This window comes from Saimiri boliviensis, chromosome 3 (genome assembly GCF_048565385.1).
Source record: "Saimiri boliviensis isolate mSaiBol1 chromosome 3, mSaiBol1.pri, whole genome shotgun sequence".
Classification (NCBI taxonomy): Eukaryota; Metazoa; Chordata; class Mammalia; order Primates; family Cebidae; genus Saimiri; species Saimiri boliviensis.
In genome coordinates this window covers 43,280,647-43,306,922 of record NC_133451.1, presented here as the reverse complement: position 1 = coordinate 43,306,922, position 26,276 = coordinate 43,280,647, and the positions used below count along the sequence as shown (strand labels likewise).

The window sequence follows — 26,276 nt, the reverse complement described above, 5'->3', positions numbered from 1 at the left end:
GATACTACCCTTATCTTTGTTTTTCCCTCTCCCACTGGATGTTAAGTTTCAGTTGCTAATATGATCTTCAAGTAGGCTGTTGAGAAGCAAGCATTCTCTTTCAGCTGCAGCACTAGTGAATGGAATGCTTCCCCCTTCCCTCCTTTGAAGACTCCTGTTCTTATGGTTAGAATTTCTACTACTGCACAAACACTTACCAGTGTTTGTTGCTTGTCCCTTAAAAGTGGGTCTTTCTCAAAGCTGGGATTTTAGAGTGCTTTTTGCAGCCTTTCTGGCAAGGAACATCTATATACTAACAAGCACCCTATCTCTCCAATCCATTAATCCCATTTCCTGCAAAAACCGAGTTGTAAGTACCTTTCCCCAGCCTCCCATGTTCTTAATAACCTGAAAAATTTAATTCATTTCTTTACCCTCCAAAATATAAAATATCTAGTTTATTAACTGGGTTAAAGACAGTCTTTTTAGAACTTTTTTCTCCCCAAAGAAATATAGGACTGAGGCATTAAGACAGAAGCAATTGGAAGATCAGTTATTTCCCAAGAAGCTTTCATAGGTAAGAGCAGTCTGCAAGCATATGTACCAATTATAAAATGAAAGTTACAATCTACCTGATTTAAAATCTAAATTTCTATTCTGAAGTAAATGATTTAGTACAGGTTGTTTTCTGTATTGTTTTAGTAACTGTCCTTCAATGTAGAATTTGTAATCAACCTTTGTCGTAAATACACATGCCAAACTAGTTGAAAATAATTTTCCAGATGAATGGATAGGGTAATGTATTAAGAGTAAGACAGCAGTTCTTAGCCCCTCACTAGAATCTAGTAGAGGAACTGCCAGAGGATCAAGATCGACACACACTTTTAGATGTAATGAAAATATATTATCTAAGTTAATATTCAAATTTGTCATACTGATTCTCTTTGAAGACAAGAACTGCTCTTCTGGTTACTCCCAAAGTACCTATACACATTCTAGATCTGCAATGTTACATAATTATAAATTGGTATTTGCTAGGTAGATAAAACTAGACATTCTGAAACACTTCTATTTGTACTTTTTCAATAAACTTGACTATATCAAGATGAGAACCAAACAGACTTACTGTATCTTATAAAAAATATTTTGTTGTCTAAAGTAAATGAGATAGTTCAAAATTAACAAAAACAACTGGAACTGTGCTTTTTTTCTTTAAGGTCTAATGCATGTGCACAATAAACTTGTGGATCCACTATACAGTATGAAAGAAGGAAATTGAAGGAGATTGGAGCAAAATTCTGCTTGAATGAACTGAGCACTTTTTTCTAAGTAGTAGATGAATTTTCAGCTATGCAATATGGCAAAACTTGGGAAATTTTGAAGACTGTCATTTTTTCATTCATATATCTATGTTAAACATTCCATATTTTGAATATTTATATCTTGTACTACAATTTAAGAAAAGTAGCTGGCTCTCAAGATTGACTGGCTATTTATTGTAAAGTACTGAAGTCACATAGCCACATATAAAACAGCATAGAAATGTCTTGCCTGTTTAAAAAGTCATCTTAGAGGTAGAGTGTACACATCAGGTATCATTTTGTGATATGACTCCAGTGGTGGCATATATTTTCATTTTTTTAATGACAGGAACACACTCCAGATCTTTCAGATGGCAAACTCATTGCAGATCTTCACTTTTGTAATGTGATCTTTATATTTTCTGTGCATTACACACATGCTTTTCTGCACGTGGTTGCCTTAGTCATCTTCCTACAGCACCATCTAGACATCAAAAATTGTGCTATATATTGTTGGTAAAGGAAATTTGAAGAGATGACAGTGCCTAAAAGTACAGTTTACATCCTTTTGGAAAGTATGTGTAAGTGCATGTTTTTTGTGCACCTTCTTCTATAGCACTTTTTTACAAATATCTTATTTTTATTTATTGACTTGGGTTCATATCCCTAATATAAGTATCTTGGCAGTTACGAGCTTTATACCTACCAACCCACTTAAGGAAATTCTTTTGAAGAATATTTTCTGATTATTGTTAAACTTAGTATATGATTAGCTTTATTCCTTATAAAATGTCTAAATGGATATGAAGTATGTATAAAAGGAATTACTGTAAACTTTAGATTGCCATAACAATTTACATAAAAGTATATTGTTTTCTATCTTTAACTCAAATAAAGTGTGTAAAAAGTTATCTAAATTTTATTTCCAGAAGTGAAACTGAAGAACATATGCATTCAATTCCCAACAGTTACAGTACATATGACCCTGCGTTTATTTTCGGTTTGTTGCCATCATGCATTAGGAGATTTGGGTTAAAAGACATCTCTGTGTCTGTGGGGAGCAAAATGTTTCTTTTCTTTTGCTTACTTTGCATCTCATAAATCCACCTGGTAGAGGAAGCCTTACTTATATGCTTGTCTGTGTGATTAAAATGTATTTAGTTTCTTAAAATAGTAAAATAGCAAATAAAAAATAAAATTGGTAATAGGGTTTTATGATTAAAAGTTGGGGTGGGATAAATTATGCTGCTTTACTTTAATTCCAGATGATGTTTTAATAGCCTTATAAATGTTTTTTAAATAACTAGTGAATCAGTAGCATTCCGCTTACACTTCCAGTAATAAAAATTGTTTACTACAAACTATGCTGACTACCTACCTTAGAAAGTCATACAACATCACAGTGAAAAAGTTAAAGGTACCTGCTGCTGTGGTACATGATTCACCAGTTATTTCTGTGCTTTAAAAGTCTAAAAATTCTCCTTTCCATTTTCCTGCCCTTGATGTTAGGGGCTTAGTTGATATTCTTGTACTCAAGCGCCTCCACAAGCTGAGGAATGGAAAACTGGCCACTTTGATTCCCTAACTCAGGAGCTAAGCTGCTGTCAGGCAAATAACTTAACTTTTTGAAGAAAGAAACCACTGAATCCCAGCTCTGTCAAGAACTGTGACTTTGGGAAATAAAGAAGTCTCTGCTTCCCCCAAATCTGTAAATACACTGAATGAGGGAAGCATACAGAGCTCAGCACGGTGGTTGTCACATATTAAATTCAATAAACAGTGCTTATTTTAATATTGGTAAGTGTTTAAACATATTTTAATGTTTGCTAAAATCTTAGTAATATTAGGTCATCTGAGGAATACACTTAGAAAGCACACAACTCCAAATCACTAAGTCAAAAGTGGGAAGGGGAAAGAAATTAAGCTTATGGAACATGCTTTTTTTGGTGCCATTATAACTGAAATGGTTTCCTAAAGAGTCATAGGTTAAGAAAACAAAATTAATCTGAATTCAAAAGGCTAATATTGATAAATTATTAAATAGCAAGCACATAGTACATATTATGTTCTAATTTGTAACTTTCCCTAGGCAGTGACAGAATAGAACACTTGGTTTTACAAATTATAATTAGTCTCAAATAATGTCATTTTCAAAATACTACTGTCATGGTTTTTCAGTTTTCATGTTTTATGAGAAGCTGGAAGGGGGAGGGAAGATAGATTAGATGATAATTTATGTATCTAGGACTATGTCACAGGCTACTTCTACAGGTAATTTTAAGTAAATCCCCACTTTAATACTGTGAGCTCAAAATATCTGAGATAGGTCTCAAGTCAGTTTAGAAAAGTTTATTTTCCCACGGTTAAGGATGTGCCTGTGACACAGCCTCAGGAGGTCCTCACCACATGTGCCCAAGTTGGTTGGGGCACAGCTTGGTTTTACACATTTTAGTGAGACATGAGACATCAATCAGTGTGTGTAAGGTGTACATTGGTCCTAAAAGGTGGGACAGCTCAAAGAAGGGAGGGAGCTTTAACCATAGGCAGGTAAGAGACAAAAGGGTTGCGTTCATTTGGCTTTCTGATTAGCCTTTCTCTGAATATACAATTTACATGTGAGAGGAAGGTAGAGATATAGTCAGTTACATTTTAATCTGGTTTACTGAAACACGGGGCCGAGGAAGCAATCATTCATGCATTTGTTTCACGTGAGCAGAAGGATGACTTTGAGTTCTGTCTGTCCTCTGTCCACAAGGAATTTCCTTGTGGGCTGTCTTATTTAGGAATAAAATGGAGGCAGGTTTGCCTCAGTAAGTTCCCACCTTGACTTCCCTTTGGCTTAGTGATTTTTAAGATTTATTTTTCTTTCACATAACCTTAGTATAAAATTCATCCTTGATAGTATTTATCCCTAAACTACATTTTCTTCATTCAATTCATTCAAGGTAAAAGATAAAGATCAATGGCTAAATAATGTTATCTTGCTGTAATATAGTCTGCAGTCTGGTTTGTTCATTGGCTGTATAAACATGGGAGCTGAGAGCTTTGAAAAGATATTTACTGGCTATTAAATCCCAAGTTACTTTAAAGTTTAAGTCTCTTTAATTATGAAATTCAGACAATTATTAAATTCATTAAGAGTTCCCGGTAATACCAAACATCTGGTCATTTTACACAAATGTGTTCTGAATGTCTGAAAGAAAGCTCTCATCCTTAACTTAGATGTATGTAAACCCTTAGTTTCAAACTAACAACCTGATAAAATCTATAAACATTTTATCATGAACTGGAGCAGATGTTTAGATAGTATGTTATTTAAGTTTACTGTTTAATAAATGATTCATATATCAGATAAATTAATCCTGCTAACAAATGTGACACTTAAGGTGATTTTTAAAATCCTTTAACTTAAAGTAGATGGAATCTTAAGTATGGGGCCTTTTAGTGTCAGTAAGGGAAAATTCCATGAAAACAAAATATAGCAAGTCCTCACTTACTGAGATTCATGGAAATTGTGACTTTAAATGAAATGATGCATTAAGAAACCAAGGCTTTTTTTCTCATCAATGTTATAAACCACTTAGAAGGAAATGACATTATTCAAGGACTTTCTTCTACGTGTCATTTTGCTTAAAGTCAGCTTCTGAGAACCTTTTAATGACATTAAGGACTTAACTGTAGTTATGATTGAGTGCTTACTATGTCATGCACTTCTGAGTATTTAATGTATTACCTCATTTAATCTTCACAACAACAACCACCTATGTAGGTAGTAGTATAATCTCAATTTTACCGAAGAGAAAACATGTTAATTTGGCCAAGGTCACCTTACTAGTGAATGGTTGGAACAGATATTAGAAAACAGACAACATTGCTTCAAAATCTAAGCTCTTACCTACCCACTCATTACTCCCTTTCAACAAAAGCCTAGTAGGTTATTTAAACCTGAAAACCCTGAATGTAACAAGCAAATTGTATAATTTTCATTCTGTTGTCAGCATATTACAAATTGCAATGAGAAAAAGATAGTTTTTAATTTATTAAAATTCTTTATGTTTCCCCACCAATTATTTAGAAGATTGTGTTTTCAGAACTTTTATAAAAGTATCTTTTGGAACTTCAATGTTGCCAATTTTCCTCAGCTTTTTTTTCCCTTCTGCTTGTCTCTTCAAAAGTTTCATTTTTCGAGTAATATCACCACCATACTGAAAGATATTTTAAAATATTGGAAGTCTAAGTCATTCTAAAAAATACATAATCATATGATTACATAGAGACATCAGTACAATCTTAACAACCACACCGAATTATCCATTAGGCAGACATCTCTATAATCTTCCTAGCAGATCCTGATTTTACTGTCTTCTCAAGAATGATAAAGGCTCTATTCTGGATGGAGGTGAAGATCCCCAAGGAAACCTAGTAGTATTACAATATGCATGTCAAGAATTATCAATCTCATTACTGATTCTAGGCTTGGAATTTTGACTATAAACCCACAGTCTAATACAGAAAACTCTTAATCACATAGGAATAAATGTGCCAAAACCTATATTGAGCATTTGGAGAAAGAACTGATAATTCAATTCTCAACAATATTTAAGAATACTTTTTCTTTTCTTTCCTTTTTTTGAGACAGAGTTTCTCTCTGTCGCCCAAACTGGAGTACAGTGGCGTGATCTCTGCTCACTGTAACCTCTCATGCTGCAGCCTCCTGAGTAACTGAGATCACAAGCATGCACCACCATGCCTGGCTAATTTTTGTATTTTTAGTAGAGATGAGGTTTCGCCTTTTTGGCCAGGCTGGTCTCGAACTCCTGGCCTAAAGCGATCTGCCCATCATGGCCACCCAAAGTACTGGGATTACATGTGTGAGCCACCAAGCCCAGGCAAGAATAATTTTTTAACAGCTGAATGATAGCAAACTGGCAAAGCAGTGTCAGAGGTAGATTTCAACTGTAAAATAAAGCGCAGTTTTCAAAATCTTTCATTATATGTTAGATCAAGAAAACATATAACCCTGATCACTGAAATAACTGTTATAAAAATCTTCCTTAGTATTACATATAAGAACAATTTTCATAAAATAAAAAATTTTTTACAAATTTTTATTTTATAAATAAGATAAAAAATATTTAAGGATATGGTCAAAATGAACAAATTGCCATGGTCAAGGTGAAATTTACCTATTCAAAAAAAAAAAAACTTAGAGATAAAGGATGTATACAAACCAACAATGGAAATCAGTAAGTTTATGTCCTCTTTGATTTAAAAGCCATAAAAGTTATAAAGTAAAATAAATATAGTGAGATACATACACATTTTGCCAAAACATTTTTCCTATAGGCTTTCACACTGTAAAAGAGAAAATTTTAAGTACATAATTCCATTATACTGTTTAAAAGCACTTTCTTACCAAACACAATCTCCCCTTTACTAGTAAATTTTAGTGATAGTAGTATTACCTATGTAAAATTGCCATAAGCATATAGATACCTCAGATGCTCTTGTATTTATTTTCATGTACTTGGCATAAAAGAACAAATAAATTCAACATGTTTATCAACACACATTAAGAAAAAAAGGTCAAGGCTTATGGTAGTCAGGTTTGATTAGGCCAAATTCAAGCATGATGTGACCTTGATTACAAGAATTATATAAGGTTATTTTTTACTCAATCTTAAAATACTGTTCCCACTACTACAGAAAAACAAAACATGTTTATTATCTTATTACTACCTCATACTGAATGTAGATGGAGTGGCTAGGAAGATAAATATATTCACACCAGCAGTTATAAACTAATCTGTAATGTTTGAGAAATTTCTAGATCACTCAAATTTTGAAAACAGCTCCATCTTTACATATTCCTTAAGACAGATAAATCTATTTTTTTAAGGTATTCTCTATCTCAACACATTATGGTAGAATGAGCACTTGCTAACTCTTAAATTGCACTTTCCAGGGTGTTCCCTGGTTATCATCTCCATTCTGCCTGGTCTCGGTATTTATGAAACAGAATAACCGAAGCAAAATAGTGTTAGGAAATAAAACGTAAACAATGGGCCTAAAATTAAACTCAAGTCTATATTAAAATGATGGTTGTATTTCCCCATTAGGTTTGGGTTAAGGTAGAATTTAGTATCAATTGACAACTTTTCCTAACTGAGGAGGTACTTCCTATTTCCCAGAAGTCTTAGCATCATTAAGGAAAGGAAATGGGAAGTGCTACAAGACATGTTCTGCATTTACTGTTACAAGTAGAGTAGCTTATTCAGTGTTCTTCATTGTTATTTTTCTGTTTTTTTTTTTTTTTGTTGTTGTTGTTGTTGTTAAGAAACAGGATCTCACTATGTTTCCCAGGATAGTTTCAAAGCAATCCTCCTGCCCCAATCTCCCAAACAGATGGGATTACAGAATGTGAGCCATCACACCCAGCTAGTGTTCTGATTTATGTATTACATTTCATGAAAGACTAGTATCCTACAGAAAGCCTATCTTCCATATCTACTATAATTCATGTGAGGTCCCTAATCTAGAGTGCAAATCCTAACACAGAATTAGCATTATTTGATTTATAACCTCCCTAGCTCTGGGGAAGTGGAGAGGTGATATTAAATGCTTCAGGTTAAAAAAAACACTGTAATTTTGTCATTTCAAAGACAAAACCTTTTAGTTTCAGTTTCTATTAATTTATAATCTGCCCAAAAGGATAAAAACATAAAGAAATTACTTACCTAGGAAATTCAATATAGTCATTCATTAATGAGTAGAAATTAAAACAATTCCTCAAACCCATATATATTATACTAATTGCAAATAATATTATCCAACGGTGCTATATAAGTAATTCAAAGTAACAGTCATTACTTAAATTAGAAAAATGGAGAGCACTATCATACTGTTTCTTCAAGTAAGAATAAAGTTTAGGCCAATGTTAAATTACAATGTTCAATATTCTTTAACTTTTTAGGTATATCGTTTCTGAAACTGACTCAAGAACAAAAATGAACTTCAACTCACGTTTCTCTTGCAATGATTTTACTTCCAATAGAAGCTTGAATTGCTATCTCAAACAGTTGCCTAGGAAGACAATCCTTGAGCCGTTCACACATGGCTTTGCCAATCGAGTGTGCTTTGTCTCTAAGACAGAAAAATACAACTGTTTATATATCATAAATAAGAATATTTCAAGTATCTTTCTAGTTAGTTGCATAATCAATGTAAAGGTGATCTAAGGAGGTTCAAATGGAATTATAAACAAGAGTCTCTTAACTCTGAATCACAAACAACTTCTCTGAATTAAAAAGGTAATATACGATTACAGAAAATTTAGAAATACAATATTATAGAAAAGGTTCTTGATTCTCTTTCCTTACCTACCGAAAACTTAAAACATTTTGGAATGTTTATTTTAAACATACTACCTTTCTAGTCATTTTTTTTACATTTTTTTTTAGTATGATCAGTGTTTATGATATATTCTAACCCTCTTATTTAATAAGTTTTAATGGCTTAAAATAACAATAAGTGTGTTGCATAATTTATTTTAACCAATTTGCTGTTTCTTGAACACAGGTTTTTCCTTTTTATAATTTTTTTTCAAATATAAAAAAACTTTTTGTTCCCAATTCTAAATCCATCATCGTAAGATTTTTTAAACTTTTTTTTGTACATGGTAAGGGGAAACATTTCTATGACACTATTCTTTTTGACTATTATAACTGTTTCTTTTCTATTTTTAGTAGTCTAAAGTGTGGAAAAGAAGAGAAAGCAAAGCAAGTAGTGTGAAATCTATTTTAATTACATTTAATAGTTTTTTAAATGCAGCTGCTCAAATAAAAATAAGCAAAAAATAAAAACATATCAAAAGTGAGTATTTTTGCATTCCATGATTAGCTTCTATTAAGCTTACTTGTGTACAACAGTTACTAGCTCCTCCACGATATTTCCATTCAGTAGAATATCCATTTTCACAAGTTCTGCAGTCTGGTAGCCTGCATCTTCATAATCAAAACTAAAAGGAAAAAAGTCCAAGTGATAAATATTACAGTTCCCTCTTAAGAGATTAGCTTTTTTACTCTTTACAATATGTCTATTTTCTGCCCCATTTCACTCCCCAAAGAGATCTAACTTTCCATCAAAATATTACATACACAGTTTCTTGTAAATGGATCTAAATGTTATCGTCTTTTTATGTTTATTAAATCACCGGCCAAAGCAAGGGGAATATGTTTACAGGGGGAAGGGAAAGAAATTGGTGAACCTGACAAAGAAAATGGTTTGTTGAAGACAAATATCATGTCTTCCCAATGTTCCCAGCAGCTGGCAGGCTTCAGAGAATATTATATATTAATGGATCATTTTCAGATTCATGAGTTGAGTTTCTATTTAGCTTTCTATTCCCAGTGACAACTCTATGTTTTAATAAATACTATGGCTCTCATAAAATGCCATTAATAAATGAGACTTTTGGATTTCCTATTTGGCCCTTCAGCTTGAACCTCCCTTCACAGGGCTTTTGTGAGAATTAAATGAGTTAATACATGTAAACCACTTAAGAGCTATGCCTAGTACATAATAAGCATTAAAATAGAGCCACTTTAGCATATATAGGAGCACTTAGTTTCAGCTATTTTAACAAAGTGGTCAAAGCTTGCAATGTCAAAACAAGATCTAAATGTTTAACTTATAAAACTGAAGTCTAACAATTAGGCTTACAAGTTGTCCCAATCACAGACAAGAGCATGTATACTCCTGTTGTCTTAATTTTAAAACAATTGGTGCCTGGACTTGCAAAATTATGTTTTGTTTCTAAAAATTTTCAGCAGGATGGTCATAAAGTGACAATATACTCTATTACCAGATTATTGTCAGAAGTACTGTTAAAATCCTTTCTTCAGGAAGCATCACTTATTAAACATTTACTGTATGAAAGACACCATGTTAAGCACCATACAGAATACAAAACAAATATAACAGGGAGAGAATAAAACAGACGTGGTCCCTAACTTTGAGGCTGTTATAGCTCCAACTATGTTGTGGTCCAAATATTAAAAGTTTCTTAATGCTGGAAGCTGGAATATTTTATTTTTATGTAGTTCAAAAATAAATCATGTTCTTTCATTAAATTCAAAATGTATTTAAGTTTCCAAACTAAGACTTTTTAAGACCACTTGTAATTGAGAAAGTAGTACCCAAATGCAAACTAAAACTGACAGACTTCTGTTAAAAATATTTATAAATATTAAACCTAGTAATCTTCTTTCAACTCTGGTAATTTTAATATGCCCTCTCAATTTATGTTACTTTAAATTCCATTGCCACTTACTTGCTCAACGTCTTGTCTGAAAGACACATATGAGAAAAAAACTGGGTGGCAAAGTAGAAAAAAAATTCTCAACACAAAGGGACATGAAGATTCCTTCATAAGAAGAGTTATCATATATGCTAACTCTCTTCACTGACAAGATAAATAAAATTAAACTTCCAAGTCACTGTAGGATGTTCTCTAATCAATGGAATTTGTCTCTGCATGTTAATATTAATATTCATGCACTGTGTGGGAAGTATATAGATGTCAATGCTCATTTTTTCCTCTTCTGCTTTAGCATGTTTTATATCTGTATTCTACTATATACTATCCTGTAACATAAGATATTAGGGCATAGTGAGGGTATCTAGAGTTAAATGCTCCAACAACAACAACAAACAGCCTCTCAGAATGCTATGCCCTGAGTTCCTTATTTGTTACTTAATAGTAACTCTCCTTTCACGTTTATCTGACTTTTCTCCATGTACTCCTATGAGATACCCAATAGCTTTCATGATGTAGACAACCTGTTCCTCGAAAGACTAAGTTATTAAAGTGTTCACAAATGCAGGGGCACAGTTAGCATTTTTTACAGACTGAATATGGACTTCTATTTTTCAAATATAAATAGATGCTCGAGATTATGTAACATACAAATATATTTTAAAAGTGCTTTTGAGGTTACAGTATATTTTTGAAATTAGGTCTAATTCTTAATTAAGATACAAGAAATACAACTTTTTTCATGAAAAGGGGACCTTTTTTAAAAAAAGAAAAAGAAAAGTTAGATCATAAACGAAAGGACACTTTTCTCCTGTAAGCAAATTACAAGTACTCTGTAACACCTATGAGGTTGCTCCAAGTCATTCTAACCTTAGTGTATGATTCTCATCTATTTTCAAGAGAGCAGAAATTACTAAATAAATGAAGAATTAGTATAATCTTGCTCATCAATATTTCAAAAAGGTTGGTCAGGCATCTTAGATTCTCATTAATATTTTACCTGGCATATCCAGAAGATAGGGATTTCAAAGAGTCATAAAAATCTACCACAATTTCATTCAAAGGAAAGAGATACTTAAGCATAACTCTATTTTGATCAATAAACATCATATTCTTCTGAACTGCTCTTCGAGCCTAAAAAGGGAAGGAAAAAAATGAGTTTAATGATAGCCTACTCAAATATTGAGGAATAATGTACTTATCTAATGGTCTAGTAAAAACTTATGAGCAGTATTCATAATCCAGGGAGAAACATTTTGTACTTCAATTACATTCTGCTTTCTACCAAAGCTTTTAATATTTTACAATTTTATCTTTCAAAATAAACACTATTTCATTTAACAATAAACCAAAATTAAAAGTCCTAATTTCTTGTTTTACAAATTATTAGGTCCAGAGAAATTAAAAGTGAAAGATCAAGATTACAATCCAGTTTTTAACATAATTAAAACGCAAGTCACCATTTGACACTTTCCAATATCTTATGTGAGTATTTCACATAATAGTATTTTTAAGAAATATAATTACATACCATTTGTGGATTAAATTATTTATTAAACTGCAGTGAGAACTAAAGCAAAATGGGAATACCTTCAAATGTATGGTACCTGAAGTACTATAATTATCTTTCAAACTACTCAAAAAGGCTAAATGAAATTATACGTTTAGCTACTTCAGGATAAGTAAGCATCAAATTTCTTTAGGCTAAAATATGAAATCAGTAAATTACACAAATTATCAGAAATGTTTTTCTTATTTAAAATCAAAGTAAAAAGTATACATACTTATATATACATGTACAGATATTCAAATATATATGAAGATCTCTTATTCAGTATGCTCAACAGAAAGAAATCTTTTAAAACCTGAGTTGGAAATCACTATTTTAGAGGAGTAAAATCTAATTTTGTATTAAATTGTATTATAGTTATACCTGGCATAGCATCATTATTTTTCCAGTGTATTCATCTGGTGTGATAATAGTACCCAAAACAACTGGCTCCAAATATTCTGTTACTTTTGATTTATCAGGGAATTGTGCAGGATTGATAATCGTAATTTCTTTTTCTCTATATTCCTAAAAATTAGAAAAATCAGCAATACTTAAAAAGAAATCTTAATATAATGATTATCATGTTTCTTAAAAGTTTGTTTTATATTTTAAAATCCCTCCAGCTATAATCATTTAATATTAATAACAAGTATTAGTAAATAATATATTCCAATTATTGATATTTACTAAACATATTTCATGGACCATTTAGAAAAAGTATGACAGAAGAATACATTTTAACTTGACAGTTACAAAACATTATAATTAGTTTAACAAGTTAATTTTTGTTGGAAAATATTTAGACTGCCCAAATTAATATTTATTTAAAATGAACAGACTGTCACTTGCATGGAATACAATATTGTTTTTATCACTGATTTGAAATTTAAAATTTCCCAGTCACAGGAATGAATGCTTCACTTTTTATGAGATCAATTACTTATGACCAAATTTACATTTTTCATCTTTGTACTAGATATCAATTTTACCTTTTACTATTAGCAATAGACTAGTTTTGATAATGCTGAGATTATATCAGGTTAAGAAAAATATGACATTAAGGTAGTTTTCAAAAATTTCTTCATCAATTAGCCATAAGATAATTCAATTTTTATTACTAGTAATCAATAAATATTTGGTTTAATACCTAATAAGCTACTGGTATACTAAAAAGTTTCTCCTGCATTGTATAGATACACATTTATTTTTTCCAAGAGACTAATGCAAATAAATATCAAATACCTTTATCAGTTTTGATGATGAAAGCACAGCTTTATATGGAACAGTAGGGGTTGTCAAAATAACAGAAGCATTATATTCTTGCTCTAGTCGCTGGTTAAATACTTCCATGTGCAAAAGTCCAAGAAATCCTAGCCTGGAGGATGAACAAGACAAACTCCAAAATGTTTATGTTCCATAGGCTTCATTTTTTTTTTTTTTAATGAATATATTGTTACTTTAAGGAAGGGATGGAATTAAGAGTCATTCAAACAATTCACAATATAATTAAATGCTAGCATAATTTTATTAAATAAGATTAAAATCTTACACCAGGAATCTATTTTAAATCACTATAAAACTTATCCATAAAATGTCAACCCACACATGAAACAGGCAGATAAAAATTTTTATTCACTTTACACTAATACAAACTTATTTTCAGTAAATGTTCCAGAACAATGCACCATTTATATCTCCCTTACCTATAAAAATATTTTTAAAACCTGCCTTTCCTAAATAAATATATATATATATATATATATACATATATATATATATATATATATATGAATGAATCTTACCTCCAGCCAGCACCCAGAGCAAGGCTACTATCCCGATGAACTGTCACACTGGAATCATTTAAAGTCAGTTTCTCTATGGCACTCTTCAGATTGTTATATTCAGACTGGTCTACAGGATATATTCCTGGAGATAGAATGATCTCTAGTTATCATGTGATAAGCTATCTACAGAACAATCAAACCACATGTGTAGTGCTGCCAAGTTCAAAATTAGTCATTTACCTTGTAAATTACTTGCTTGTATTTTATTGTCCAAAATACTGGTTTGCTAAAAATTATGAGTATTACGTTAAATTGGTTTCAACGTATCTTACAAATCATTAGTCTTAAAGAATATACAACTAGATTTGCACTCCAGTGTTTTAAAGGGTTTTGAAAAAACACAGGGAAAATTTTTAAAACCATGTGAATTAGTCCTATTAAGAAAACACATTGTATTTCAAAAAACAAAAGCACAAGACATTCCACAACTCAAATGAAACTCTATTATTAGATAAATATAGGAGTAGAAATGAAAAACTACGCTGACTCTCAATTCTCTAAGGCAGATTATCTATTTAAAACCAAAGTTAAATTTTGCTTTTTGGTATTTACTGACAAAAACTATGGGAGCCATTACTGATTCTTTTTCATCTGACACCTCTGAAGTCCTCTAAAATCCAGATGACTGACTTCGCCTAAAGGTAAGGGTAAACACAGTTCCTGATTCCCAGTGAGAGAGGACCATAGAGTGAAAACCAAGGGCTAGATACTCAGCACAGAATAACCTGATGACCTTCAATGAGGTCTTCCTTTTTCCAACGTAAAGGAAGTAAACAATTCTGAAATTATGCATACTGAGGCAACACCATTCTCTGTCATGTCTACATGAGTACAATACAGTATTAAAGAAACTCTATTGAAGATGAAGGCACTCAATGTCTACTGATAATTAGTAATAAAAACATGCTAATTAGTAGAATGTTTAAAATATAATGAACTTCCTAGAAAACTAAGAAATAAATTTGTATAACTGTGTTCTATATATCACAGCTGCTTCCTTAAAAGCTTATTTCTTAACGAGTCCTAAATGATCTCCCACATAAAATTTCATCATACATATGAAATTATAAACTAATAAACAGCATAAAGAATTAAGTGAAACAATAAGCTGGAATTAGTGGTTATTTAAAATAATCAGAATGTATATTTATCTTGTAGTAATTTTTCTTTAACCATAGAGTCAGACCTTTAGATTAAAAATATTGTGGCCCTCAACCTTTGAATTTGTGAGCTCCTCACCTGCAAATACCATTGGTTTCGCTGATTTAAACCCAGGCAAGGGCTCCACTGGTTGCTTACGTAAATGTAATGTATCTCCTATTTGCGCTTCAGTGACATCTTTCATCCCAGCAATCAGATAGCCCACCTGTCCTGCATATCTAAATAAAATTATTGTATGCAAATATTTATTGCTTTAATGTTTCAAGCACGTAACTCACAATTAATTCTACCTTCCAGGAAACTATCATACACTTTCCAAACAAAACCCTGTTAAACTGAAAATAAATGCTACATATCAATTCTCAAACTCTGAAGCTTGTCAGCAAATGAACACACCAGATCTACAATCCATTATACCTCTCCACTCATTAACCTAAGGTCTTTTTCATGACTCTGCCAACCTTTGCAATTTAAACAGCAGTTTCTAAAATATATTGTAAATACAGTGAAACTAGTAAGTACAAAAGCATTACAAAAATGTACACTACTTGTGATATCTTTTATTAATGGTGTTGCAAATGTTCTTTAACAAAGAAAAAAAAAGGTAAATTTTTATCCAAGAAAAATATGAACTTTCAACAAACTGGCCATTTGATACTCCTCCTGTAGCAAAAGAACAAATCCCATGAGTTCAGGTTAAGCTTAGTTAAAAAAATGATAATTAAAGAAAACACACAATTCCGTACAAATTTAAACTAATTAATACTTAGAATGAGCTATAAGAACCTTAAATGAAGATATTATTCAGTATATATGTGATAATGTTCAATATAAATTGATGTGAAAATATTTCAGTAAAATTAGATTTTCTAACTCAATATAGTGTTGGTGTTAGACATACAACACTAAACACTCAAATGTAATCTGATAGTCATCTGGTTCAATAATTTTTACAGAAATTAAATTATTGTGAGAAATTATTGTGAGGAAACAGGACCTCGCAAGGCTCAAATTATGTATCCAAGGTCATGTCTCATCAGTACCTGATACGGAGTAGGCACTCAATAAAAAGTTCTAAGTCAATTCAGATGTGTTTTTGTAATGCATACTACCATTGCTAATACCACTCCCCAAGAATTTTAATCAAGGTTTCACCATGAATTCCACACAAAGATTTATTAAGGTTTCTATACTACCTTTATAGTAAAAAAATCTAGTTATAAAGAGATGTCAAAATTGATACTTAATATGGATATGGGTGGAGGGAACTAACTCTTTCACTGTCTCATCAAATATCAATATAGCATATAATCGATCCTGGATCCTAAACCTAGTTATGACTAGTCATCCAGAATAAAAACCTGTAGTGTAATTTATAACCACTGAAGTTTCTATTATCTTTCACACATGAGCTTCCTTTTGACAAAGCATTTATTGTATAGTTGCAATAAATAGTTTTTTTTTTTAAGTTACTAAATAAGGATCAGTCTAAGCACACCAAGTTGAGAAAAAAGCAGAAATAGAAAAACATACTAATGCATTTTAATTACTAATGCAGATTACTTACAATTTATGAGTTGGCTGCTCATTAGGATTCAAAACTCCTACTTCATTAACTTCATACACCTTTTGAGTATGTGCAGATACAATTTTATCTCCTTTGGAAACCACTCCATCAAATAATGCTACATTGGCTACCACACCTCTATAGTGGTCAAAGGTGGAGTCAAATACCAAAGCTCTCAGGGGATTTTTGCGATCCACTTTAGGACTAGTAAATATAAGTAAAAGTAAATACATACACACTAAATTAAAAACTTAGTAAAATTCATATTGGCTACTTAGATACTGTACTTAATTTGAGTTCTTGAGAAGGTTTGATATACAACAGCCTAAATAAAAAGAACTTTTTATAAAATATATTCGATTTAATAACCTCTAGTTTTAACAGATTACTTATGAATATAGTTGTTCAGCTTAAAGCAAAGAAAAATAACTGCCAATGTACTGAGGTACGTTTTATGACTGTCAAGAAGAGACCTCTATCAATCATCTTTCCTTTTTCATTTACTTTACTGAACTTGCCCTCTATGTATTACTAAAAGCAAATAAATTTATTCTCACTCCCTGTAAGACTAATTGCCACATCTATTTAGCTAAAATAACAGTTCAAGCTGACAGTCTTTGAACTACTAAATACAGACAGTTTTTGAACTATTAAATAGCGACAACTAGTACAAAAATCACAAAATACTCACGGGGGGATTCTTTCAATAATTGCCTGAAGAACACTCTCAACATTTGTTCCAAGTTTAGCAGAAATCTAAGAGCATACATGGGAAAAAAATAAGCATTTAAAGTTAAAACTATACTTTTCTATCTTAATGACCTGTGACTTATGATTTGAAGGAAGAACAAATTCTAATAGTTAACAATTTGAGAAATACAGCAAAAGGAAAAAAAACAAAGCAAACAGCATATTGACAAATATCTCTTTTTCTAATATACATAGTTAGGTGGTTCTATGGTTCTAGGATTGAATTAGAAGAGACTCCTGATTATGGTATTGAAAGAGGAATAGACTGAGTTCAAAGTCTGGGTAACAATCATGTCTTTGCATTGAATGCAGGTATTTGACCAGTATTTATCTCCTCGAGCTTAACTTTCATCATCTAAAAAAACGAACTGATTATTCATATTCTGCCTAAATCTCAAGGTTGTTGTGTGGATAAACAATATATATGGATGGCATGAAACTATAATGCATCTTACTACTTCACTGTTCTCACAGCAGAAAAGCAAGCCAATACTCAAACCACATGGTATGACTGACCTTTATCGCCAGTAATAAATGAACTACCTCTTAAATACTGATTTCAAACTACTTACCCTTCACATTCACTCTAGACTAGGATTTTTCAGTTTCAGCCCTACTGACATTTTGGGCCAGATAATTCTTTGTTTTGGGGCTGTTCAGCAGCAACCAGGGCACCTCATTTACCCACAAGATGCTGGTAGCATCCCTCCTAAGTTATGAAAACCAAAAATGTCTCCAAGTATTTGCCCAGGGGCAAAACCATCACCACTGACAACCACTGCTCTAGACTGTAGTACTTTCTTTACAACAGTCCTTAACTTGTAACTATTGAATATACTACCTGATGCTGTCCATCAGCTCCACCCTCCACTGCATTTCTATCCTTTCCCAGATGAGACTCTAAGATCCATTATTTCCAGTCACTCTGGTTCAACCACTTTCTACTCTTTCCTCATTATAGGCAGCCTGCAAAACCTCCACCTTGACTGCATCCAATTATGTGTATTTTCTATGTCCATATACAGAGCAGCTTAACATTACTAGAGGAAAAAAATGAAATAGTCTGGTTTATTTTGTTGTACTGGCCCAAGCACAGAAAGTCAACACCAAGACAAAAGTATGCCAAATTGCAAGGTCTTTATTGCCAGCGGCCATGGAGGACTCAAGTCTCTCCAACCCATGGCCCCGAAAGGAGGGTGTCAAGACATTTTATACCCATAAAACCACCTCAGGGGTCAGGGTGAGGGTGAGGGGTAGGAGTCGGGGTAAAGGGCTTCAGACATTCAGAGGGCTAGTAGATTCTGTAAATCACCTCCTGGGTGGAGATGAGGGTGAGGGGCTCCAGACATTCCAGTGGATTCCTGGGCAAAGATGAGGGTGAGGGGCTCCAGACATTCTGAGGGCCAGGGGACTTTTGACATTGTGATTGTTACTTAAGTGGTTCACAAAAGTCAAGACAAGCATTTGTTTACACATTGTCTGGGTAGGGTAGAAATCACAGACCTTAATTACTTATTATAAGTCACAGGAGCCAAGATGGCGTGGGTTTGGACTGCTTGCCTGTCACATTACAGCTAGAGAGCAGTTTCAACAGAAAGCCGAGATATGGTTGAGATATGCAGTTTTATGGGGCTTTTACCATGTCACAATTTCTTGCATCTGACAACAAGTGACCTTGCCGATGGGCAGCCATGCTGCTTATATACTTAACTCCAAATCAAGATACATCATTTAATATTGTATAGATTTAAAAATTAAGGTTCTTTATGAATTTTAAAATTAAGATTATTAATTTTTATTAATTTTGAAATAGAGGTTTGTAGACAGTGCTCAGTTTAGCAATGAACTATTATGTTTTATGTGTTATGTTGTTTCCTCCTGGATGGTAATCTCCCTTTCTCTTCATATGGATTGTTAATACTTAGCCACAATAATTTAATATCTGGGCCGAGCACAGTGGCTCATGCCTGTTATCCCAGCACTTTGGGAGGCTGAGGCGGGCAGATCACAAGGTCAGAAGTTTGAGACCAGCCTGGCCACGATGGTGAAACCCTGTGTATCTACTAAAAATACAAAAATTAGTAGGGCGCACGGAGGCAGGTGATTGTCCTCCCTGCTACCCAGTAGGCTAAAGCAGGAGAATTGCTTGAATCAAGGAGGCAGAGGTTGCAGTGAGCCGAGATCGCACCACTGCACTCTAGCCTGGGCAACAGACCAAGCCTCTGTCTCAGGGAAAAAAGTAATAGTAATAATAATAATAGTTTAACATCTGAGCTACTATTACTAGCTGGATTCTCTTACTTCTCTTCTTGGAACTCTTTGATCCATTCTCTGTAAGGCTACCCCAATAACTGGTTTATTTGTTTCTCTTCCTTTAAAATTCTTCAATTGCCTTAGAATAATTTTCAAGCTCTTTAGCACAACAAGAGTCCCAGCATGACTTGATTCCTGCATACCCCTACAAAGCCTTCTTACCCAGTCTGCCTTTCTGATCAGTAAACATGACAAATCTTTTCCTAATTTAAGTCCTTTACATAAGCTCTTTTCTCTTCCTGGGATGCTTTTCTGAAAACTATTCATTCCTTTCAGGTCTCAGATTATCAAAGAAGCTTTTGCTAAGTTATTCCATGTCATAATATCTCTCTAAAAAAAAGATTTTTCACTGTTTATTATGGTATTTCACCTAGAAAAACACAATTTGTTGAATGAATTTCCTTGACAATCTCTATCCTCGTCAATAATTCCTATGCTTACTTCTTTGTTTACCTATTTATTTACTGCCTGCAAAGAGGGAGGGGTCCTGTCTGTCTTGTTCACTGTCATACTGCTAGCTGGCATATACCAAATAAGAATCTGAATGATTTTTGTTAAGATTAAAATCAGAATAATCATATTTTAATATAACACAATCCAAAATATAAAACCATATATGACTTGCTCTTTCAAAAATTAAATGAGATTGAAAGAAAAACACTACACTGCTATGCTGACATACATAACATTATCATGTAGCACAGCAGTTTGGCTGTGGCTGTTTAACAAGGAAATCATCATTTGAAAGGTAAGTAAAAATTCAAATTTAAAGTGGTAGCTACTTTGATATAAATAAAATATATTGTTTCCTAGCATTAGTATACCTAGCTTTTCATAAAATAGGTTTTTGTCAATTCCAAGAATGATACAGACAAATGCCTTTAAATTAGTTTGAACCTGCTCTTCAAAGACGGTATTTCCATTGGACAAAATGACAATACAATAAACAATAATGCAGGGAGTTTCAGAAGGCCTGTGTTTTAGTCCTGGCACACTGGCTAACTAACCCTGTGATCTTAGGACAGTGATAAAACCTTTGACCCTCAGTTCCTTTAACTACAGCATCGCAATAATTTCTGTATGTCCTAACAATATAAAAAGAGCTCTGGTAAGGATCAAAGGAAATAATAGTAAAAGAATTTGTACAACTATAAAAAACAGCACATAATGCCAGATTATCAAATACCATTAAATTTCATTTAGCTCTATTACCTGAGATTTTTTTCAAAGTATAATCTTTTTAGAAAGTATTTTACCTTAATACATTCATCACTTGGAATATCAAACACTTTCTCAATTTGGTTTTCAACCCTTTCAGGATCAGCATTCTTCAGATCTATCTGGAAAAAAATAAAAAATCCATTATGTGTTAGTACAATAAAGATAAGATGACTTACGTATTAACAGTATTCAAAGGCAGTAAAAAGCTTACCCATTTTAACCTAACTGACCCCACTGATTTTTAAAAAAATCATTGATATATTAGCAGGACAATTTAATAACCATGACTGAAAAAGAGAAGTTAGGTAGCAAAGCATGCAAAAAAACTTAAAGCAGTTAGCTACTCAGCGCAGCAGAAGAGATCAACAGCAATTTATCAATTAAGCAGCATGTGAACTGATTTTAAAAGTTAATTTAAACATAACATTAAGTCTGACAACAAGCTGTCTTACCTATGGCCTTCTTTTAAACTTAACCCCAATATCAAGAAATATAATTTAAAGCAATGGAGATTTTAAAATTAAGATTATAATTTTAAAGTATGAAATGGAAGTTTATAGACAGAGCTCAGTTTAGCAATAAACTGTTATGCTTCATGTGTTATCTTGTTTCTTCCTAGATTATATTTCCTGTGTATGGTTTAATCTGGCAAACATGATTTGTCCACCCTGCAGAAATGGCACGATAATTCAGGGGAAGTATCTTCTCAACTCTGTGCAAGGGCAGAGTTTCAGTTGTACTTCCACTACATACAATAAAAAGAGATAAATTTCACAATATATTTAATAAATACCTGGAGATCTCTCATATAGTAAATTGTACAACTGATATTTAAACACCAACTGTACTTTTATAAAGTGAAATAACACTGTTGTCTTATTGTAATTACCTTATTTATAACTGGAATTACTGATAGCTGTGCTTCAAAGGCAAGAAAGAAGTTTGCTACAGTTTGAGCTTGAATACCCTGAAAAGATCAAGACACAAAATACTGAGATGACCATTCTATTATCCATCACAAAATTTGTAATTTAAGACCAATCCACACATCTTCATCAAGAGATTTTGCATAATGCTAATAATAAAATTAAATAAAATGCCACGTAACTACCCTTCATACTTTTCTTTCCAGCTTATATCTTTGGGGTCAAAATGAAAATCACTGATGGTAAAGCAATAACCACATCAAGCAGAGTGACCAAACAGTCTACTAAGTTTGAGATAGGAAGCCTTTAATGAAAGGTACAGGGCAAATCAACTATGGGTATCTATTTTTCTATGCATCTGGATCATTCTCTACGATAATTACTTTCAGTTCAGAAAGTATTTATCAGGCATTGCAGAAACAAAGATGTAACATGGACTCTCAAGGACGTCAAAGCTTATGAGAGAACACAGTCATGAAGGCAGTGTATAAAGCTCAGTACTGCCTATATAAGTTAGAGACTGACTTTCCTTAACAGAATCAGGAAAGCCTTAACACAACACCATCACAACCAGCAACAAAACATTAGGTTTTAAATGAAGAGTTTGTGAGAAACATATACCAAAATTTTACTTAAGTACATTCACAGCTTTCACAGCTTTTATATGGTCATCTGCTGAATGTCTTTAGAGTTTACAGCACAATAAAGCTTAGCAATGCTATTGATTTTTAAAAACCTAATACTCCCCAAATTATTGCCTAACTAAAGATTTATTTGCAAGATCTGCTAACAACGGATATAGAAAGCTCAGATTAAGAACTACTAAAATTGGTAGGCTTTTTTTGGGGGGAAGATGCAATGATTATATGACATCACACTTCAAAAAAATACAATCTTTTGAAAAATTCCAATTTAAACACTAGTCAATTCCAGAGAATGCTTTAGTATAACAGTATTTCAAGTTAACAGGATGAAACCATATGATTTTGAATAGGTGACAGATTAAATCTATTTTTTAATTATACTTGAAGTTCTGAGGTACATGTACAGAATGTGCAGGTTTGTTACATAGGCATACACATGCCATGGCGGTTGGTGCATCCATCACCTCATCATCTACATTAGGTATTTCGCATAAATCAAATTTTTAAACACAAAATTCTATTTCCAAAACACATTTTAAAGAAAAACTAAACAACCAATCATGTCATATCACATGTCACATCATACAAAATGAAAAGCACCTACCTCATTTGCATCAACCACAAGTAAAACACCCTGGCAAGCAGAAAGTGACCTGGATACTTCATAACTAAAATCAACATGGCCCTGAGAACAAAAATATTGATACCTGTAAATGTGAGCTGAAATTTTTTAGGAAAGGGCATTATTGGAAATTTATTGATTCTACTTGATAAAAGTTGTTAAATACTGGTTTCTTTTTTGTAGCCTGAACTTTTGAAACAACTGATACTAATAGAACACTAAGAAAAAAAAAGCAAGAGCAGATGTTTAATATTCAGTTCAAAAATTAAACAAGGATCTGTTTGCACTACTGACACAATATTGACTTTAACAATACATGCAAAATTAGTATTAAACTTACCGGTGTATCAATGAGATTTAAAAGGTACTGCTTTCCTTCACAATCGTGAAAAAGAGATGCTGTCTGTGCTTTAACAGTGATTCCTCTTTCTCGTTCCACTTGCAATTTATCGAGAACTTGCTTATTATTCTTTGTTTTATCAATTGTCCCTATAAACAGAAACACTGATATTTCTCTGAGCTTTAAAAAAGAAAGAGAATATTACTTACAAAATTAAAATTTAAGAGTATGGTGAAAGTAATTCTCAGTAACTCTCAGCCATCAGTTAAGTATGTAATATAAATGAAAATACCTGTAAGTTCTAGGAGCCTGTCAGCTAAAGTACTTTTGCCATGATCCACATGTGCAATGATACTGAAATTTCTAATATTTTCAACAGGAAATCTAGACATGTCAAGTTTTTCCTAGAAAGGGGAAATACCACATTTAGGAGTATAAATTTTGCATACTATAAAACAACTATACCAATTCAAAGAATATTCTTTTAATCGTTGAACAATATCATTTCTAGCATATAATATTGTTTTATATTCTTCTAAGAATAAAGACATGTATGGCTAAATTCATATTACAAGGAACATCAGTTTAATAGTCAAAGGTAACTATATAGCTAAATAACAATCACTTACTTAACATTTCTACACCATTTTTAGGGCCAATCAGGAGCTGAACTTGTTATCATGAATGGAGAACATAAGATACTTAGAACTTCTAAAGGCCTGAGAATACCTTGTCCAGTAAAACTTTTGAGGCAGTGGAGCTACAAAAAAAGCTGTAGAAGAAGAGAAATCTTCTGCACCTATCAAACATTTAATCAGGAATCAGATTTATTTAAAAATCTGTGTCTCAGCCAGGCACAGTGGCTCATGCCTGTAATCCTAGCACTTTGGGAGGCCAAGGCAGGCGGATGACTAGGTCAGGAGTTCAAGACAGGCCTGGCCAAGATGGTGAAATCCCGTCTCTACTGAAAATACAAAAATTAGCTGGGCATGGTGGCACACGCCTGTAGTCCCAGCTCATCTAGAGGCTGAGTCAGGAGAATCGCTTGAACCTGGGAGGTGGAGGTTGCAGTGGGCCAAGACAGTGCCACTGCCCTCCAACCTGGGTGACAGACTGAGACTCTGTCTCGAAAACAAAAACAAAAACTGTGTTTCTAATTGGGCCTCAAAATTTTATTTTAGATACAATTTTGCTACTTGGTAGCTTCTCTGGTGAGAAAGAAAAAAAATATGACATCAGACAAAGGACTTTTAACGCTTAAAATTTAAAAATATTTAAAAATGTAAATCCTGGTTTTTAGTGTACGCATCTTTAACGGTTTACTGAAACACACCACAATCTGCTAGAAACTGGTATCAAGCAAAATATACCAGTTATTTGTACTCAAAACATTTTTCCAATCAAATCTGTATTTTACAATCAGCAAAACCATGAAATTACAAAGAAATATAAAATTCACATGTGCTTTACATTATTTCATTGTAGCCCAAAACAAGACAGATAATAAAAGCACAATTACAGCTGAAAGTTTGCCAAAAATTTTTTTAAACTAATTCTGATATTTGCCCTATAGATTTCTTCTCTTCAGTTCAAAAGTTATACAGAATTGCACCATTTTTAAGAACTCTGAATTGCAACATAAATCCATTTTTAAAACCACCGGCATATTAGGACTAAAGCTGATTAATTATAAAGTTTTGTTTTTCCGCTTACTTATAGCTTGCCTTCAATCACTTCAGTTTCCTGCCCAAACTGTGTCCCTTCACAATTATCAGAGTTGTTGAACCTCTTACCCTCGCCCACCGCAGAGTCAAAATTACACAGGTTTGCCGTGGCTGAGGTAGAACGAAATTAAAAAAACTACAAAGACAGACAGATCACTTCTTGAATTCTAGTTATTAGTCTAAAAAAGTCCACTTCTCACATCACACAAATCTTACATGTTAGCGACTGGATGTTTGATTCGTTCTGCATTCAACAAATGAAGCAGGAGAGTGACAAAGAAGTAACTTACCCAGGTCACAGAGCTAGTTAATTTGCAGGAAAATGGACGTTATATTAATATTTACTAGCAACTTTCTCAGCAGGCTTTTTAGAATTAAAAAGATGAGTCCACGCAAAGCGCTTCGACCCAGTGGCTCACATAAACAAATCAACATTTGACATTGCAAATGAGAAAACCTAGGAAGTCAGTGACTTTCCCAAAGTCACACTAGGGAGGGGTGGAGAGTCGGGAACCTGAGCAGCGCTCACACTCTGCTCTGTCCCACTGTACCAAGTCGCAAACAGGGTTCAAAGCTAGTTCTAGGAAGCCTTGCACATTTCCAAGATCGCATGGGGCACTCTAACTTTCTAAAACATGGCCAAGGGGGCAGTCACCTTGAGGTCAGCGGAGCTGTAGAGCCTGTCGGTAGCCCAGGATTCCGGAGCAGCCCCGAAGGTTAACGCGGGCCGGGGCCCCGGGACCACCAGAAGCGAGGTCCTGGTGGCCCGCGGCGCGAGCGCGCGTGCGCACCCCCAGCCCCGACCCACGAAGGTCAACATGACCGGGGCGGAGGAGGCGTCAGGAGAGGGTATCGCCAGGCAACAGCAGCATAGCCCGCTTTTATTCGAAGGTACCCCAGTAGGGTCCGGTGGACAGGACTCAAACAGAGCCTCTGAAGCGGAGGAGACAATGAACCCCTGGCAGTCCCGCCCAATTGCCGGCTCCGGTTGAACCCCGAAGACGTGGCGCAGTTTG

The 26,276-nt window shown here is 33.4% G+C and overlaps 2 protein-coding genes across 3 annotated transcripts in view; one reads left to right on the top strand and one right to left on the bottom strand.

Moving 5' to 3' along the window:
* The window catches only part of GNPDA2 (glucosamine-6-phosphate deaminase 2), a 26,517-nt gene extending 18,862 nt beyond the window's left edge, over nucleotides 1-7,655 (top strand). The window contains exon 6 of the mRNA XM_003933660.4: nucleotides 1,197-7,655. Coding sequence (XP_003933709.1) covers nucleotides 1,197-1,258 — 62 coding nt within the window. The 3' untranslated portion in view covers nucleotides 1,259-7,655. The remainder of the gene's footprint in view (nucleotides 1-1,196) is intronic.
* Nucleotides 5,302-26,276, bottom strand: GUF1 (GTP binding elongation factor GUF1). 2 transcript variants are annotated; one of them, XM_074396077.1, is made up of 17 exons: nucleotides 25,916-26,276; nucleotides 23,829-23,940; nucleotides 23,537-23,685; nucleotides 23,179-23,259; nucleotides 21,894-21,971; nucleotides 21,040-21,123; nucleotides 17,412-17,476; nucleotides 16,721-16,924; nucleotides 15,232-15,371; nucleotides 13,951-14,074; nucleotides 13,391-13,523; nucleotides 12,530-12,673; nucleotides 11,597-11,730; nucleotides 9,196-9,297; nucleotides 8,304-8,423; nucleotides 6,599-6,635; nucleotides 5,302-5,485 (listed from the first exon to the last, which is right to left on the bottom strand). In XM_074396077.1, the coding sequence occupies exons 1-17, from the start codon at nucleotides 26,078-26,080 to the stop codon at nucleotides 5,348-5,350; spliced, it is 2,010 nt and encodes a 669-aa protein (XP_074252178.1). In that variant the 5' UTR covers nucleotides 26,081-26,276; the 3' UTR covers nucleotides 5,302-5,347. The 2 variants fall into 2 exon arrangements, with proteins under 2 accessions (XP_074252178.1, XP_074252179.1); XM_074396078.1 differs by lacking the exon at nucleotides 16,721-16,924.